Source organism: Hippoglossus hippoglossus, chromosome 2, assembly GCF_009819705.1.
Source record: "Hippoglossus hippoglossus isolate fHipHip1 chromosome 2, fHipHip1.pri, whole genome shotgun sequence".
In the NCBI taxonomy this organism is placed as follows: domain Eukaryota; kingdom Metazoa; phylum Chordata; class Actinopteri; order Pleuronectiformes; family Pleuronectidae; genus Hippoglossus; species Hippoglossus hippoglossus.
In genome coordinates this window covers 9436003-9452737 of record NC_047152.1, presented here as the reverse complement: position 1 = coordinate 9452737, position 16735 = coordinate 9436003, and the positions used below count along the sequence as shown (strand labels likewise).

Genomic DNA, 16735 nt, shown 5'->3' with positions numbered 1-16735 from the left:
TTCTCTTGTTGTTTCACTTTGGCAGACGTTCCCCCCCACCCACCCCCCAGGACTGCTCAATTTGCCCTTGTTTTGGTTGCCACTTTCTCTTTCAACGTGCCTCAGTGAGGTTGCCTGTGCGCGGCGTTTCCGCATGGAAGCATCCCCGCAACCTTTGTGCGTTAACTCGTGAGCAGCCGAGGCGCTGCGGTCACTGCTCCTCTGTGGACGCGCAGCTCTGACTGAGAGGAGCACAGTGAAGATCCTCTCTTCATGTTTTCATGTTTCAGACACAAGATGAAGCATCGAGAGTTTACTGAGCATTTTGCACGAGTGCTCCAGAGGGGAATTGAACCTCTAACCGTGGCACTGAAGCCTGATTCTATTACACATCAGGTTATAACTGTTACCAACACATCGTATACGTGTCATCAGAAGGATAAATGCATTTTACTCACATTAAATAAAGTTTATCCACGTGTGTGTGACGCCTGCATGTTCAAACTCACACTGTCACACATGTGCACTCGTGCGTAAAACATGTCTCTGCACAAAATACATGATGTTGGAGGTTTTACGCACGAAAGTCGAGGTCAGCGCGTATCGACCTCTCTCTCTTTATTTACCCCCCCAGCCTCCCAGTATCTCACCAGTGTTTACTACCAACTTGTCTTCCCCGTTTTGTTTGGACTGCAATTAAAAAGCAGCCAATCGGAACAGCCGGAAGGAGGGACCGTGCGCCCGGAGCAAGGCTGGCGAGGGCTGCCAATCACACCCCGGGTAACCAATCAACGGGGACGCACGGGGTAAACATCCGCGCGTCGTCGAGCAAGGGGGGGGGTGGGGTGGGGGGGGTGAGGACGGCGGGGGGAGTGATGGGGGCGGGGCTACACGGCCTGTCAGGGGAGAGAGAGAGATAGAGAGAGAGAGGTGGAGAGAGAGAACAAGCGAATGAGAGGAGAGGTTCGCGAGCGGCGCCGCGCGCTCCTCTGCTGGACTGTACTTGAACGGGAGTTTGCGGTTTGGCAGGTTTATACACATCAAAACAGAACAAAGAGAGAGGCTCCAGTGCTATAAAAGAAGAGAGAGAAAAGAATAAAGCGAGGGAGAAATCTCTGCGACTGAATTACAAAAGAGGAGAGGACGCTCTGCTAATGATTCTCACATCCACCCGGGACATAAACCAGGACTTTGTACATTGGGGACAATTCGCGAGGCTTTTTGTTTTCTCGCCTCCTCCAAAAGTTTGTTTGGGACGACTCCTGCTTTTCTCTGCTGTATATTTGAATTTGAATTTCCTCCCAGTGAGAAACTTTCTGCGCGGACTGCACATGGTTTCAAAGGGCTTCTGAAAAACCTGGATCTTTACTCGTGTGTGAAGTCGAATGTGGTAAATTCATGCGGATTTTATTCAGTTTTCTGTCGCCGCTCCCGAAGCTTTTTGGCGTCTTTTTACGCACGTCCATGGTATCTGGCAAAAAGCTGCTCATACTTTTAAAGTTTGAATAATTCATGAGATACAATTTGCCCGCTCGAAAGAAGTGACTGTAGAAAGGGAGGGGGGTTATCCACAAACATATTCATAAGGGTTGACGGAATGGCCACCGCCGCTTCCAATCCTTATCTGCCCAGCAATAGCATCTTATCGTCCGGCTCCATCGTGCACTCGGACTCGGGAGGCGGTGGCATGCAGCCGGGCAGTGCTGCGGTTACCTCGGGGTCTGGGGGCTACCGGGGAGACCCCTCGGTCAAGATGGTACAGAGTGACTTTATGCAAGGCGCGATGGCAGCGAGCAACGGGGGACACATGCTGAGCCATGCCCACCAGTGGGTGACATCCCTCCCGCACGCCGCCGCGGCGGCAGCAGCGGCCGCGGTGGCTGCAGCTGAAGCCGGGTCGCCCTGGTCGTCGAGCCCCGTCGGGATGACGGGCAGCCCGCAGCAGCAGGACGTGAAGAACTCCGGCAGAGACGATCTGCACACGGGCACCGCGCTGCACCACAGGCCCCCCCACTTAGCTCCACACCAGACGCACGCCGGGGCTTGGGGGAGCACGACTGCGGCGCACATTAACTCCATATCCGGGGGCCAGCAGCAGCAGCAGTCGCTGCTCTACTCCCAGCCGGGGGGCTTCACTGTGAACGGGATGCTGAGTCCTGGGAGCCAGAGCCTGGTGCACCCGGGCTTGGTGAGGGGGGACACCCCGGACCTGGACCACGGCAGCCACCACCACCACCATCACCACCAGCATCCGCACCACCAGCACCACGGCGGCGTCAACAGCCACGACCAGCACTCGGACGACGACACGCCGACCTCGGACGACCTGGAGCAGTTCGCCAAGCAGTTCAAGCAGCGGAGGATCAAACTGGGCTTCACGCAGGCGGACGTCGGCTTGGCTTTAGGCACCCTGTACGGGAACGTTTTCTCTCAGACCACCATCTGCAGGTTCGAGGCTCTGCAGCTCAGCTTCAAGAACATGTGCAAGCTGAAGCCTTTGTTAAACAAGTGGCTGGAGGAGGCCGACTCCACCACCGGCAGCCCCACCAGCATCGACAAGATCGCGGCGCAGGGGAGGAAGCGAAAGAAGCGCACCTCCATCGAGGTGAGCGTCAAGGGGGCTCTGGAGAGCCACTTCCTCAAATGCCCCAAGCCCTCGGCCCAGGAGATCACCTCCCTGGCGGACAACTTGCAGCTGGAGAAGGAGGTGGTGAGAGTTTGGTTTTGCAATAGGAGACAGAAGGAAAAACGGATGACGCCCCCAGGAGTGGCACAGACGCCGGAGGATGTGTACTCTCAGGTCGGCAATGTGAGTGCAGAAACACCGCCCCCCTCCATGGACTGCAAAAGAATGTTCAGTGAAACATAGACAAAAATTTTATATGAAATTAAACTGATTAGAACACACAGACTATCTCCAGGATAGACACACTTTTTGATACTGTGATTGTGAGGGAATATGAATAAGACTGCAAATTGTGTTTATCTATTTTTCTCCAGAAAAGACAGAAACAAAACAAACCCTCTCCCCCCCTTTTTGCTCCCACCTCCCCCCCACAACAAGCACCGTGTACCTTCTTCCAGGCCCTAACAGGTTCCTTCTGCTTTTTTCTTTCAGGGGCATTTTTTAGTAGATTACTTAAAAGATGCAAGTGAAGCGAGCGACCAGAGGGTGACAACCACAAGTTCATTCCACCAGGTAATTTTGGCGCATTAAAACACACCAAGAGGAAACCAAGTATTGTTTTTCTTCTTTTTTTTTTTTTTATGCCTTTTTCTCTCCTCCCCTGCAAAAATAACACTATTCCCTCCTCATGACCCTGTGTTTGATTGGAGAAACAAAGGAGCAGGCATTTTGTATATTTAGAAATGGGACTATAAACCGCCCTCCTCCTCCTCCTCCTCCTCCTCTTCCTCCTCTTCTTCAACAATAACAGAGGAGGGAAAAAACTGCACCGACGTGAAGAAGATCCACGAGGCTTCCATCAGCTCTTTTTATTCTTGTTTTTTATTCCGAGGTGGATTGCATGGCTTCATTCACACACACACACACACACACGCGGAGGAATTGGGGATTTTTCTTTTTTTCCATTTGGTATTTCTTCCTCACGACAGAAAAGACTCCAGGACCAGGACTGATCTCAAAGATCTCCTCTTGAAAATATACTACTATTATTTAAAGGACTTTTGACGCCGTGAGTGGATTTTTTTTTTTTTTTTTTTTTTGGCTTTTTCCCTATTTTAATTTTTTCCTTCCAACGAATAGAGAATAAGACATTTGAAAAAAAGAGACTTCAGCTGCACTTATTTGAGAAAAAGAAAAACGTGTTGCCAAGTGTGACTGAGTGGGTGCTGTGGACGTGGACCTGCCCTTTCTAAGCAGTGTTCTTTGGTAGGTTTTAATAAACAAAACTCTGTAAAGCCGGCAATATAGATCACGAGATCAGATGCTGATCTCACTTATTTACTTTATATTTTTCATCAGAATGACTTGTTTTAATATTTTATTCGGAATACATATGAATTATTCCAAACGGTAATTTATTTCCCCCCCACCCCCTCCCCCCCAGGAACTTGTGTAAGATGCTTTCCCCCCCCCCCCCCTTCTTCGTTTTTGTTCTTGTTTTATTTCCATTTGTTCTTTTCTTATATATAAATATATTTTTTTGTTGTTGCCCTTATTTGTTTAATTTTGTATTCTCGTTTCTAAAGGAGCACAAATCATCCTGAGCTGACATTGACCGTTGTTAGGTAATAAGGGTTTATTTTGATGTGATCATTTGATTGTAATTTAATTTCAGTAGTGGTTCCGTACGAGCTGATTGAGACACAATAAATTTGTTAGAATGAAATGCAGTCATCTTGTGTTCTGGAGTTTATATATTTTTCTTTTCTCGTTTTCATTGGGCTGGGTTTTTATTTTATTTATAATGTGTTGTTTTTTTTTTAAATCTTTGTGCTGTTTTTAAAAGCTGCGAGTTTTATATTATCTGCTCATTAGAAAAATATAAAAGCAAAGCAAATGGTCTCTATCGAAAAATACAAGAAAAAACGTGTGATTATTTTTTATTCATCCAACAAAACAGCGTTAAAAACTAATATTAATGCAGATAAATGTTGCTCTAACTGTGTAAATGTCCCGTCTGGGCTCAGGCTCGTCTCCTGCTGCTTGTTTACATCCTCAGGCCTCGGCTCTCACCTGCAGCCTGGACACGTGCACGGGCTGGATTATCATCTGAGCGTGTGCGTGAGGAGGAGCAATTCAAGTTGCACGAGGGAAAGAAACGCTGGGACGCGTGCGTGTTGTTGTTGGGGTGGGGTGGTGGGGGGGGGTTGAAGGTACAGAGCGTCCTCGCGTTATGTAATTTAGCTCCTGGTCCAGGTTCTGCGTCACAGGCACGCGCGTGACGACCGTGAACCAAAGAGCTGAACTCTGGATCGAGATGATGTTAACTGTGCGTGTGACACTCAGGTGCGCGCAGGTCTATCACTCTGATGCTGTTTCAGTATCCGGGGCACTGGGTCAGAGTGTGTGTGTGTGTGTGTGGTGTGTGTGTGGTGTGCGTGTGTGTGTGTGTGTGTGTGGTGTGCGTGTGTGTGTGTGGTGTGCGTGTGTGTGTGTGTGTGTGCTCGGCCTGCAGAGCTGCAGTGACAGGCCCCAGATAAACACTCATTTTAACTGGGCTCGTAAAGCGCTGCTGTGCTGTTTTATCTGACTCTATATAATAATTCTACATGATACAGCTCTGTGCATATATATATATATATTTATTTATTTATTTATATATATATATATTTCTACGTGTAGTTTTTTATTTTACAACTGGACTATTTCCTCGTCACGGCTGCAAGAGGCCAAATGTGATTCCAACTTTTCTTGACTCGCTTATTCAGCAGAACTCACAGAACGTGTCCGCGCGCTGCAGGATTTGAATTTCGCGGATGATTTCCCGCACTAGTTGCTTAGCAACTGAATTCAATGATATAGAGAAAGTGGGAATCATTTTTCTTTGTCTCCATTAGTAAAAGTGGCAGCGGGGACGCGCCGGGCAGCAGCAAACTTCACATCCGGCTCGTGTATCCACCAACATCGAGATTCAGATATTAGCAAACAGGAAATATTGAGATTCTGAGGGGGTCTGAAATGTAATTTATATTTATTTGTGTTCTCGCTGACAAACAAGAGGCAGATTTAAAATGTTTGAATCTGAATTAAATCCACAAACGTCAGATTCCTGCTGCACATTTATTCACCAATAACTTGATCAAATACACAATAAAGGAAACAGTGTAATTCTGAGGGAATTTAAAAATAACGTGTGCATTTATTTGAATTCGGTAAAAACGCTGCAGCTGATGGAACAAGACGCAGATGTATAATGTGTTGATCTCACGCACGTTGCTTCTTGCACTAAACCCAGCGACATGTGCGTTCACGCCGTGCACGTTCCTCGCGTCTTAAATCCACACACGGAAATTTCTCTTTCTTTCTTTTAACCGAGGGCGACACAAAAAGAAGAGTTTCAAATCTCATAATGGGTTTTGATCCGCCTATTCTCCAGCAGCTTTGCCTTTTTCCATGGCTCCTCACAAACCATGTTGGCAGCAGCGTGCATGTGTGTGTGCATGTGTGTGTGTGTGTGTGCACTGGTACGTTCAGGGCCTGTAGGAGATCTGCAGCTCTCCTCCTGTATTGATTGAGGACGTCAGTGGCTAATTAAAGCAGCTCGGTGTCTCTGAGGCCTGTAAACGCAGCACCGAGCTGAGCTGCTGTAAAACTTTTAACGTCTTAATTATTATTAATATTTCACCAGGAGCTTTTTCACTCAGTCACAGACTTCACCTGCAACCGTGGAGAACTAACACACACACAATACAATCACATGTATGTTTCATTTTAAATAGATTCGTGGAGTTTAAACTCATCCTCAATGTTTTCTTTCTATGAAACTGTTTTAAATCTGTAAACATACGAATTAAATTATATTTATTATCTGAGTAAATGCTTAGATTTGATTATAAAGTATAATAGACTCGTTTTAAATAGTTCTCAGTGTGTGTGTGTGTGTGTCTGTGTGTGTGTGTTGGTGTGTGTTTGCTCCACGTGTCGGGCGCATGAATATGGATCATCCTGTGCATGTTCTCCGCAGGGATCCTTCCCCTGGTTCCACGTCCACGCGGATTTATCTGCTGCAGAAAAAGACGCACAGGAAAAAATATATCCCCCTGTGTGTGTGTGTGTGTGCGCGTGTGTGTGTGTGCGTGTGCGTGTGTGTGTGCGTGTGTGTGCTGACTTTTCCTTCGTTTCTCTTATTTAAAGTGAGAAGCAGCTGATGTGTTCAATTATTTATTCTTTTTAAATGTGTTATACTTTATAATATTTAGATAATTCACTTCAGCAAATGAAAACGTCATTGACATTATTGTTATTGTCACAAAGCTTCAATACACACACGTGTGAGTTGAAATAAAAATAGATTTTTACATAGAAAATAGAATAAAGATCTAAATAGAGCAGATCCGGTTTCTGTTGTGGCAGCAGCAGAGGATGAGGAAGAGGAGGATGAGGAAGAGGAGGAGGAGGTTTTTAAAAGATGACGTGACTCTGGGGTTTCCTCTATAAAATGTGACGGTCATGGTTTTGTGATGGATGGATGGATGGAGAGGTAGAGGGGGGGGGGGTGATAGAGAGGTGAAGAGCTGCAGCTTCTTCGTTTCTAAATAAACTACAATCTCTTTTTATTCTTTCTTTTATTTTAACTTTATTTTAAAGTCTCTTAAAACACCAGTGATGTTCGTTAACTCTGATTCACACTTTTATACCTGAAACAATCTTTATTATTATTACTGATCTTTTTCTTTATGGGTTTTAAATCAAGTGAAATTTAAAACTTCTGCAAAAACATTTCAGAAAATTGTTCCCCCCCCAAAAATAATGATTATAATAATTATAATGTTTATAATAATAATAATAATTGATAATGGTAATTTCTCTATAATATCTGTACAGTATAATAATAATAAGTGTAACATAAGTGATCTTTTTTAAAGCTTAACACTTTTAAACTATGAATAATAAGTGAAGTTTCTCTTTATTATAATTATAATTATTATTCTTATTATATTTATTTACATTAACGTACAATCACGATGATAATTTGTGTGTGTATTTATTTATTTTATTGCACATACACACACTGATGTGTTGTAATAAGTCATAACACACACACACACACACACACAGCAAGGATACAAAAATCAAGTACATATTAGATTGTTTTGGGCATTTTAACAGTGTGTGTGTGTGTCTGTGTGTGTGTGTGTGTGTCTGTGTGTGTGTGTGTGTGTGTGCGTGTGCGTGTGCGTGTCATTTCCACGTGGTTTTATTTGCATTTAACTCGTTTTATTCATAAATGATTCACGTGGAAAACTCACCAGTTTTTATTTGTTTGTTTCAGAGACAGATTTTAAATAATGAAACTTCTTCTTCAAACCAGAATTAATTAATGAAGTTTCTTCATCTTATTTTCTTCTATTAAACCCGTTAATTAAATCGTGTATTTTCATGATTATTAATAATAATAAGAAGCTGTTTAACAGATCAAATCCACAGAAACGTTCACTCTCTCTCACAGGCGCTTCCCTGACCTTACAGCGCCACCCAGTGGACACACGCGCTCACTCCACACTTATTATCTGCAGGAGAATCAAACGCTTCAATCAAGGTAAATTATTAAAGATGATGAAGATTTAGATTCAGTAAAAGTTTGCACATGTTCTTTAGGATATGTTTATGGTTTATGAATTTTATTCTGAAAAATCCGGGATGAAGAAATTGTTTTTCTTTTAAATTCAAATAAAAGTTTTAGTTTCTGCACTGAAACAGCCAATGTGACCATAATTAAAATATGACTGTTGTGTTAAATAATGCAGATATTGATTTATACTCACAGCTATAGGAGGATTAACTCTATATCTTATACATTATTGTATTTTTATTCTTTATTTCTGTCCTTTTTAATCCGGATCTTCAGAAATAAAACCTCTGAGCTGATTTCTGATGATAAAAAACTGCTTTTTAAAACGTTTCTCCATCTGATAAACAGTCAAATTAAAACTTAATCCATCTCTTCAGGTATAAACGGTTAAAGTTCGGCTGCAGCAGCTGAAGAGTCGCACTAATACAACTCCTCTGATAATATTCTGTTAAATAAGAAAGATAAATACAGATTTTCTAGCTTTTTTATCCATCTATCGTCCGTCTTACACTAAATAAACCATTTAAAATGCGTTGGATTGTGGCTGTTCTACTTTAAACTACATTTTTTTCCCGTGCGTCACCACATTCATCGGTTTCCTGCAGAACTCTGTTGTGCAACTTTCCCATTTCTACGTTTTCATTCCGTCTCATTTTTAGGGTCAAACACATGCTCAGTGACCCCCCCCCCCGCCTCCAGCATAAAAGACGGCCAGGCCCTGCTTTGTCGGTTGCCATGGGAACCAGGAAGCTAGTTAGTGATCTTTCACATCTTCTCCACGTTGTTTGTTCGCGTGACGCGATGAGAGGCGGCTCATTCAGCCGCTGCACGTGTGTTTGGAAGAGCTTTGTGCAGGAGCTGAGGATTCTGGGAGCGGGGCCACTGTCGGTATCCGGCCTCGTCCCCGTGGGTCAGGTGACGACTCACAGGAACGATATCGTGTAGTCGAGTAAAAGTAGAAATAAATAGGAATGAAACGAGAGAAATATATGAAAAGTGAAAGCATCAAAGTGTCTGTGCATTATTCTGACTTGTTGGTTCACTCGTGGTTTGTTCCACTTTACTCAGGACGAACAACTTGAACCTAACAATACTGTACACTTGTGTTTTTACGATTAAAAACCTCCTGCCTCCTCCAGATGTAACATTTCCTTTTGAAATGCAGTGAAAAACATGCGTTTAAAGGAAGTCTCCCCCCCACAGGAACCTTCTCAGGACCTAGTGGCATGAGCGGCGTCTGTACATAAAGTTGTCTTTGAAGAGGTTGCCCAGCGATAGTGAGCGCAGCCTGTGATGTAAAAACTTCCTGGTCCCTACCCATAATCCCTGTGCACCCAGAAATTGAACCCAGCTCCACCCCGCATCCAGCCGGGCCCGCGTCTCGCAGCGAGAGCTCGGCTGCTTCCAAAGCCTCGTGTCAAAAAGCTGGTCAGCATTTCAAAGGACTCCCAACGTTCGTGGAGGCTGACGCCCACGGCCGCCAACCAGCCGGTGCCAACAATCGCTGTTTATGCTGGCTCGGAGAACCGTCGAGCGGGGAACGGGATTCAGACGCTGCCAAGTAATGACTTACTAACCTCAAAAAGTAGAAGAAGAAGAAGAAGAAGAAGAAGAGATCCTCCACAGACGAGCCAGGACTTTCTGCTCGTGAGCGGCTCACAGAGAGACGCAGGCAGATGTTGGTGCAGTTCGGACCAAGGTGAGGTTTTCATGCACTTAGTACTTTGCTTGTTGAGTTTAGTTTCCACAGCAGATCTGAATCTGTTGTGACTTTCAGAGACGCTTCCTTCATTAGAGGGAATAAGTGTGAATATGAATGTGCATTGATGTGTCTCTCTGGCTGATTGAATGCCTGCACACTTGATTTGTGTGTGTGTATGTGTGTGTGTCCTGTCCAGTCCCAGGCGGTGGCGGCTCTCCGCAGCAGACGGATCGATGGTCAGGGACAGGGACAGGGACAGGGGTCGGACGGTCCTCAGGGGTCCGCCGGTGACATCTCCTGCTGCAGCTCGCCGGCCGGCCTCCTGCTCGGGTCATCCTTCCCAGCAGGCCGCTCTCTCTGGCAGCAGTTACCAAGGTGACAGCATGTCAGCACAGCCCCACAGCGCCGCTGAGGGGGGGGGGGGGGGGGGGGCGAGCAGGGAGCCCAATGCATCACCAGCTCTGATGGGTTTGTCAATACTGCTTAGATCCAGAGGGAGCCGGCCCCGCCGTGACACACACACACACACTGGGCCCCTCCAGAGAGCCAGGATCAACACACACACACTGTTACCTGCAAACACACACATACCTGCAAACACACACATACATGCAAACACACACATGAATACAATATGTGCGACACATGTATTCTAGGTTAACGCCCACCAGTTCTGTTCCACGGCTTCACACTGAGACTCAGACATACAAGAGAGACACAAAGAACTCACACACAACACTAACTTGTTTTTGTCGCGTTAAAAAACAGATTTCCTGGAAACTTAACCAGCTTTTAACCACAACTCACCACAACTGTCACCAACAAAAACAAGTCTGAGCACCCAAAGGGAATAGTTCACCTTGTGGGGACCTTTTATCCCTAAGGCCGATTAGAAGAACAGATAATAACGAGAGTGACACCTCCGCCGGCAGTCCCCGAATGAAACCACATTTAAATCTGAAAGATCCAGATGTGGATTTGAATCTGCACCAACATATTCACGTTGAGTCATAAAGTCACAACCTCCGTGGCACGAGGATGATGACGTACTTCCTGTGTAGCCACGCGTTCACCGTTCACCGTGCACGTTACCTGGTCTTCCACTAGAGGGCACCGCACAGAACTCAGGCCATATCGAACTCACAGATTTGCGATTTCCTACAGTTCATGTGTAGTATTGCACCTTGCAGACACGTGGGGATCAGTCCCGTAGAACCGAAGCACTAAATGGACGCAGGATGCTCCGAGCCGACGCCATGTGTTCGCGGCCTGAAGGGAAAATCTAACTTTTACTGAGTCAGCTCCAGAAAAGAGTCAAAGTTCTAGTGAACCTGAGGTACAGGGTGTGACTCCCTGTTTTCTAGGAGGACAACATGCACCATGTTTGTTTCCAGAGGTGAATAATAAAAAGTAAACACTGACACGTGTGTTACTGCTTTGAAACGCACACAAATATCTGCATGAAGATGAATAATTAATCTCATTTACACATACGGGGATAAAAGTAGCAGACGCAGGAAGCACGCTCGGGCCGCCTGACTCTGAGTCTCATTAACCAGAGAGAGAGAGAGAGAGAGACGGGGACTGGAACAGCCGCCGCTTGGCTCAAAGGCTCTGGCGGTGTAACCATTCCTAGGCCGTGGATTTAATAGATTACTAATGATCGGCCACAAGGTATTTCCAAGTTACACATTAGAGGCCGGTGCCCAGAACGAGATCATTTGCTAATCCGAACATTCTCACCTCGCTCTGATATGTGAATGAGAGTGTGTTGGATTCGTGTTGTGGCTGAATGGGGGGGGTGTAATAAGCACAGGAGGGCAGGGGAAGGTGTGAGGATACACGGAGCGCTTCTGATTCCTCGCTCCTCCATATCCAATCTGACCAATCCTCTTAGCGAGTCAGAGTTGAGCTGCGCCCTCTCTGGAAAAAGGCTCCTTCTCCTTCGATGTCGGTGTTTAAAGCCTGAGGAGGAAGAGGAGGAAGAGGAGGAAGAGGAGCGAGGGGAAACGTCTTATGAGCTTTGAGGGAGCAGCTCATACCTGTGTCCAACACCTACTGTCCATTTCTCACGGTTACAGCTTCACACGTGACCTCTGTGCAGGACATTGTCCAGGTCAGGTCCTGCCCCGGCTCCACCCCTCTCCTGAATGGACGAGTCTGACCCGGACAATGTCCTGCTTCACACCTGAAGACAGAAACTCCAGAAAATGTCCGGACCCTGTTGTTGTTCTGTCTGGCTCCTCTTCTTCATCCTGAGATATTTGTTTTCTTCTAGTCTCACGTCCGTCACGTGTTAGAAACCTCATCAACACGTCCACTCGCTCGCTGTGCGTTCTCCTGCTGTTTTCTCGCTCTGACCTTTGACCACTCGGACTCGTCTGTGTTCTCCAGCCCCTCCAGACGGTTTCAGGAACATGTCCGGACTTCAGCAGCAGAAGAGCCTGAGTCTGATTGAAACAATCTGCGGCGCCTTAATACTCGTCTCTGCAGCAGCGGAGCACAATTTACACATTAGCAAACACAGAGGTTGCTTGCTCTCAAACACGGGCGCCGTTCGAATGGCTTCCGCCGCCGTTTAAAAGCTTTGCTCACTGAAATAAAAGTAATTAATTGGTGTTATACACCAAGGACATAATTATCTTTTCTAGTAACTGGCACATATTTAATTACCAGTAATTGTTCCCCGAGCCTTGTTCAAAAGTGTTGTGCGCCAGACAGTTCTGATATATTACACACTAATCCTGCACTTGATACTCAGTCAATTAGGAAATGTGTGTCAAAGACCAAGCATGTAAACAGCCTGGTGGAACACACACGTCCTTCGGAGACGTGGCGTCTTCCTGGGCCTTCGCCGGTGTCCTCGCTCGCTCCCGTCTCCGTCTCCCCGCTCGGCACTTTGTTTTCCTCCGCCGCTCCTTCCCCAGGTGTCGATGCCTGCCAGGTTGGACGAGAGTCATTTGAGATCATTTCAGCAACAAAGGCCACAGATACTGATTAACACGGGGTGGGGGGGGGGGGGCTACTTTTCCAGCCATTTAAAAAGCGTCAGGAGCTAAATTTACTCCCCTGTGCCTCGGGGGTGTGCGGGGCCAGAGGCTGCAGTGGGGCCCTTGAACATGAGAACAGGGTTTAATAAGTAAACAGGCAGAGAACAGTGCTTGTGATCAGGGCCCTGTTTGCCCGGCCGAGCCCCTGGTACGCGCCACCAGCTGATTAGCCCTGCCGATTGTACCTTGTAATTGCAGTGCCTTGACCCCCTCCAGGCAAATATTAGATTTTAGTGGTTTAACCTTTCCAGTCGTCAGAGCGGGTAAATTGCCCGACCAGATGTTCAGGAGCCCAGCGGTGGTCCGCAGCCCGACTGATCAGCAGGAAGAAGAAAGCCCACAGATTGAACCTTTCTCTTTCTAATATCGTCTCAATTTCCTCCCGGGCTGATTTCTCTCAGCGGTTTGCTTCCCCGAGACGTCGTCATCCTCCGATTCTTATCCCCTCGTCTGATGTCAGGTTACAGGCGAGACGTATCATTTCAAATCAGCCCAGTCACAGTCATTAGCAGGGGACAAGTGATCAATGAAGAGATCAATGGCAGATATTAACCCAGCAATCAGTTCCTTCAGCTCAATCACTCCAGCAATTTGTCAGCTGATGAGGTGCAACACATCCATCGGAGCAGGGTTACCCTCGATGCAACAGGAGGGAAACTGCTGCTTATTTACTCACTGCACTTTCTGCAAGAGACGGAATCTGTTTTCCTTCGTTCGTCCAGCGCAGCACAAAGCAAAGATTCCTCTGTCCCTCAAACCTGGTCCCTCAAACCTGGTCCCTCAAACCTGGTCCCTCAAACCTGGTCCCTCTGAATAAGAAGCTCTGTTCTCTGCAGAATCCCTCTTGGTACGAAGGCAGAGATTGATGTGCGGCCGCATGCGAGTTCTCGCCGCGAGCGTGCGTCCAGACGAAATGGAAACAATATGAAAACGTTCTGGAATTTCCTGCAGAATTTTCAGATCTCGTCAGGCATTTAAAAAATTCACCCAGATATGTAAATCTCCCCGAGCCGCAGACCAAACAGCTGCGTCTGGTTTTCTGCAAACCTCTGGAGTCGCAGCAGCCAGAAGGTCAAAGACACGACTGGACGAAAACACCAAATAAACCTCGGCCCCTGTTTAAAAGCACCTGATGTATTATCTTACAACCCAAAGTGTATATCTGTGTATATGTGTTTGTTTCCATGAAGGTTTAACGTGTTCACATTCGCCTGTTTGAGTCGGTCGGCCTTCAGGGAACCACCGAGGCCTTTTGGGACCATCACTGTTCAGACAGGACGGGACGAGGATGGCGGAGGGGCCACGGAAGTTTTTCTTGGGTCATTCCAGTTTCCAGAGATCTCGGGTTTCCCCTCGGATCCGCGTCCTCTTCCTCCCCCGACAAGCGTCTCCAGGCCCCAGTTCACCCCCGTGTAATAGTTTCCTTCCTCCCCCGAGCCTCTCACCTGAAAAAAGAGTCGGATGGACGACGGGGAGGAAAATAGTCCTCGTTTCATCCCGGCGATGGACTGAAGTAACCCTTCAGCTGGAGAGGAAACCCGATCCCGCCTGCAGCTCACTGTCTGAGACAGAAACGGGGAAGAAGGGGGGGGTGAGCAAAGTGGTTCCATGTGAGGGATGGAAGTGAAGTCTGGGATCGACACCCTGAACACCCTCCCTCCTCCGGCCCCCGACTCCAACCACCTCACAGAATCCCATCCTCAGGTCTGGAAACAGGGAAGTGGGCCTTATCGCCGCAGAGATACCAGTCGGCTCTCTGTCGCTCGGATTAGCTCAGAACGACGCTGGAAACATTTCCCTCCGTTTGATTTATGTTCTGGAGGAGCTGGAACCCACGAGGCCCCTCGGATCATAAGAGAGTCGTCAGTCAGCTCCGATCTGAACCAGACATGCAGCTCCGCACGTTTTAAACTTTCAACCAACAACTGGGGATGTGAACCTCCACAGTTAAGGAGGTTAAAGTGAGATGTGTCATTTAGTTCCATCTGTTTTACTTTGTTAATGTCTGAGTCGTCGGTGTCGGTTCTGTTCTGCGTCTGGTTCTGTTTTGTTTGCGTCGTCGTTCTCTCCTCAGCTGTTGTTCTCTGTTGTTCTGGGTTTCTATTCCCCTCAGTGCTGTAGATCTGTATTAGCTTCAGTCACAGTGTTTGTTCTGCTCCACCTGACTCCTCTCTGTTTTAATATGAAACCCTCCGGAGCTGCTGAGGTCCCCCCCCCCCCCTCAGAGCCGCTCTGCAGAGGAGGAGGGGGGGGGGGGGGTCTGATATCTGCAGACATCTATGGCCAGCGCCCGATCTGCTGCACGCTCCGCTCATTTCACGCGCTGCCAGAAGTGCTTTGTAATTATCCTGATATTGATGAAGGCTGATTCCAGCAGGTAATCGCTGGCAGTTCAGCTGTTTTCCTACATCTCAGCAAAATGTCTCTATCCATTACCAGTGGCAAATTAATTTCCACTCAATGACCACACTTGTTGATAATCCGTGAACTGTGTGTGTGTGTGTGTGTGTGTGTGTGTGTGTGTGTGTGTGTGTGTGTGAGATAGGGAATCGTTGACAGTCCGAGACGCAGCATTGAACTGAGTTTACCTCACACAAAGTCACTGGGTGTTAGTTTACATACACACTGGTAATTAAAGTGAGAACAGAAACATTACTACAAATATCAGAGAAGTAAAAACTATTTCCTGTGTCGTTATTACTACATTAAATACATGAGAGGACGTAAAGAATGAGATTTATGAGTTTAATATTTAAAGAAATGGAAATGAATGGTTTTAAAAACAAGGGGAAGACTGAAATGCAATGGAGAAAGAATAAGAAAGAGATATGTATGTAACAAAAATAGATGAATAAATAATAATAAGACTCATTTGAGGCGTTTCATTGTGAAAACAGGGAATTGAACTTAAACTTACAACTTCCCGTCAGAGCTTGTTTTATTCCCGAGTGCGTTAAAGATGTGACTGATGGTGTAAATGACCAGTTACACTTAAATGTGCCTTTGTGCTGCATTGTGGTGAACCGGAGATCCTTCCTCCGCAGCATTAAGGGTAAATAAATGTGCTTTAAAAGAGTAAATGAGCTTGAGCGAAGTGGCCCTTTGAGTCCCCATGTTTGTGGAGCCACCATAATGGATTCTTTAGAGCCGTGAACGGTTTATAGGCATGACAGCCATGTTTCAGCACGATGGGCTTATCCCTACGCACGGCGCTAAGGATATTAGGGAATCAGCGTAAAGCAGCATGGAAATGATGACTGGAGCAAAGCCTCCGCTCGCTGGCATTATAAGCCCTGGATCCTCCAGCAGCACTCCATGGCTGGGGAAGAGGGGGATGGAGCAGACTTGGCCCAGCTCCACACTGTGATACCCTCCATTATTTCCCGCTCCATCGCCGCTTTAGCCGCACAATTAGAAGGATGTCGCTCAATCTGGGGACAGGGCAAATTGAGAGGAGGTCGATGTCGCCTATTGTGGCGTTTTCCTTTCAGGGGATCCTGGAGGAGATCTGCTGGAGCAGTTGGACGAGGGCCAGCTCTCTAACGCCTGAGCGACACCGGGCTCTGATGCCACGAGGTTCCCTGAGTTAAATCCCTTTTTTACGTGCACGTCACAGCTCCGGTGTCAGTGCAGACTCACCATCTTCACAGCTCCCAACAACAAGCTGCAGCTTCTGTGAATCCTCCAGTCGTCACCGTGGCGTGTTGCAGGGTTTACCTCCGACCACGGTGAACGTCTCCACCCGG

At 46.8% G+C, this 16735-nt stretch overlaps 1 protein-coding gene and 1 long non-coding RNA gene across 3 annotated transcripts in view; both read left to right on the top strand.

Moving 5' to 3' along the window:
- LOC117775112 overlaps window positions 1-9223 on the top strand; it is a 32240-nt gene extending 23017 nt beyond the window's left edge. Inside the window, exons 3-4 of the long non-coding RNA XR_004616184.1 lie at window positions 8115-8204; window positions 8897-9223. This is a non-coding gene — a long non-coding RNA (uncharacterized LOC117775112). The remainder of the gene's footprint in view (window positions 1-8114; window positions 8205-8896) is intronic.
- Window positions 870-4335, top strand: pou3f3b (POU class 3 homeobox 3b). 2 transcript variants are annotated; one of them, XM_034607299.1, is made up of 2 exons: window positions 870-2779; window positions 3098-4335. In XM_034607299.1, exons 1-2 carry the CDS (start codon window positions 1577-1579, stop codon window positions 3194-3196), a joined length of 1302 nt encoding a protein of 433 aa, XP_034463190.1. In that variant the 5' UTR covers window positions 870-1576; the 3' UTR covers window positions 3197-4335. The 2 variants fall into 2 exon arrangements, with proteins under 2 accessions (XP_034463190.1, XP_034463181.1); XM_034607290.1 differs by having other exon boundaries at window positions 872-2788.
- Window positions 9224-16735: the final 7512 nt, after the last annotated feature.

What these genes read in the sequence shown, in the direction of transcription:
- pou3f3b (XM_034607290.1), top strand. Translation starts at nt 1,577, where the DNA reads ATGGCCACCGCCGCTTCCAATCCTTATCTGCCCAGCAATAGCATCTTA. An exon ending in TGTACTCTCAGGTCGGCAAT is followed by an intron (nt 2,789 to 3,097) that starts GTGAGTGCAGAA and finishes TTTTTCTTTCAG; the next exon opens with GGGCATTTTTTAGTAGATTA.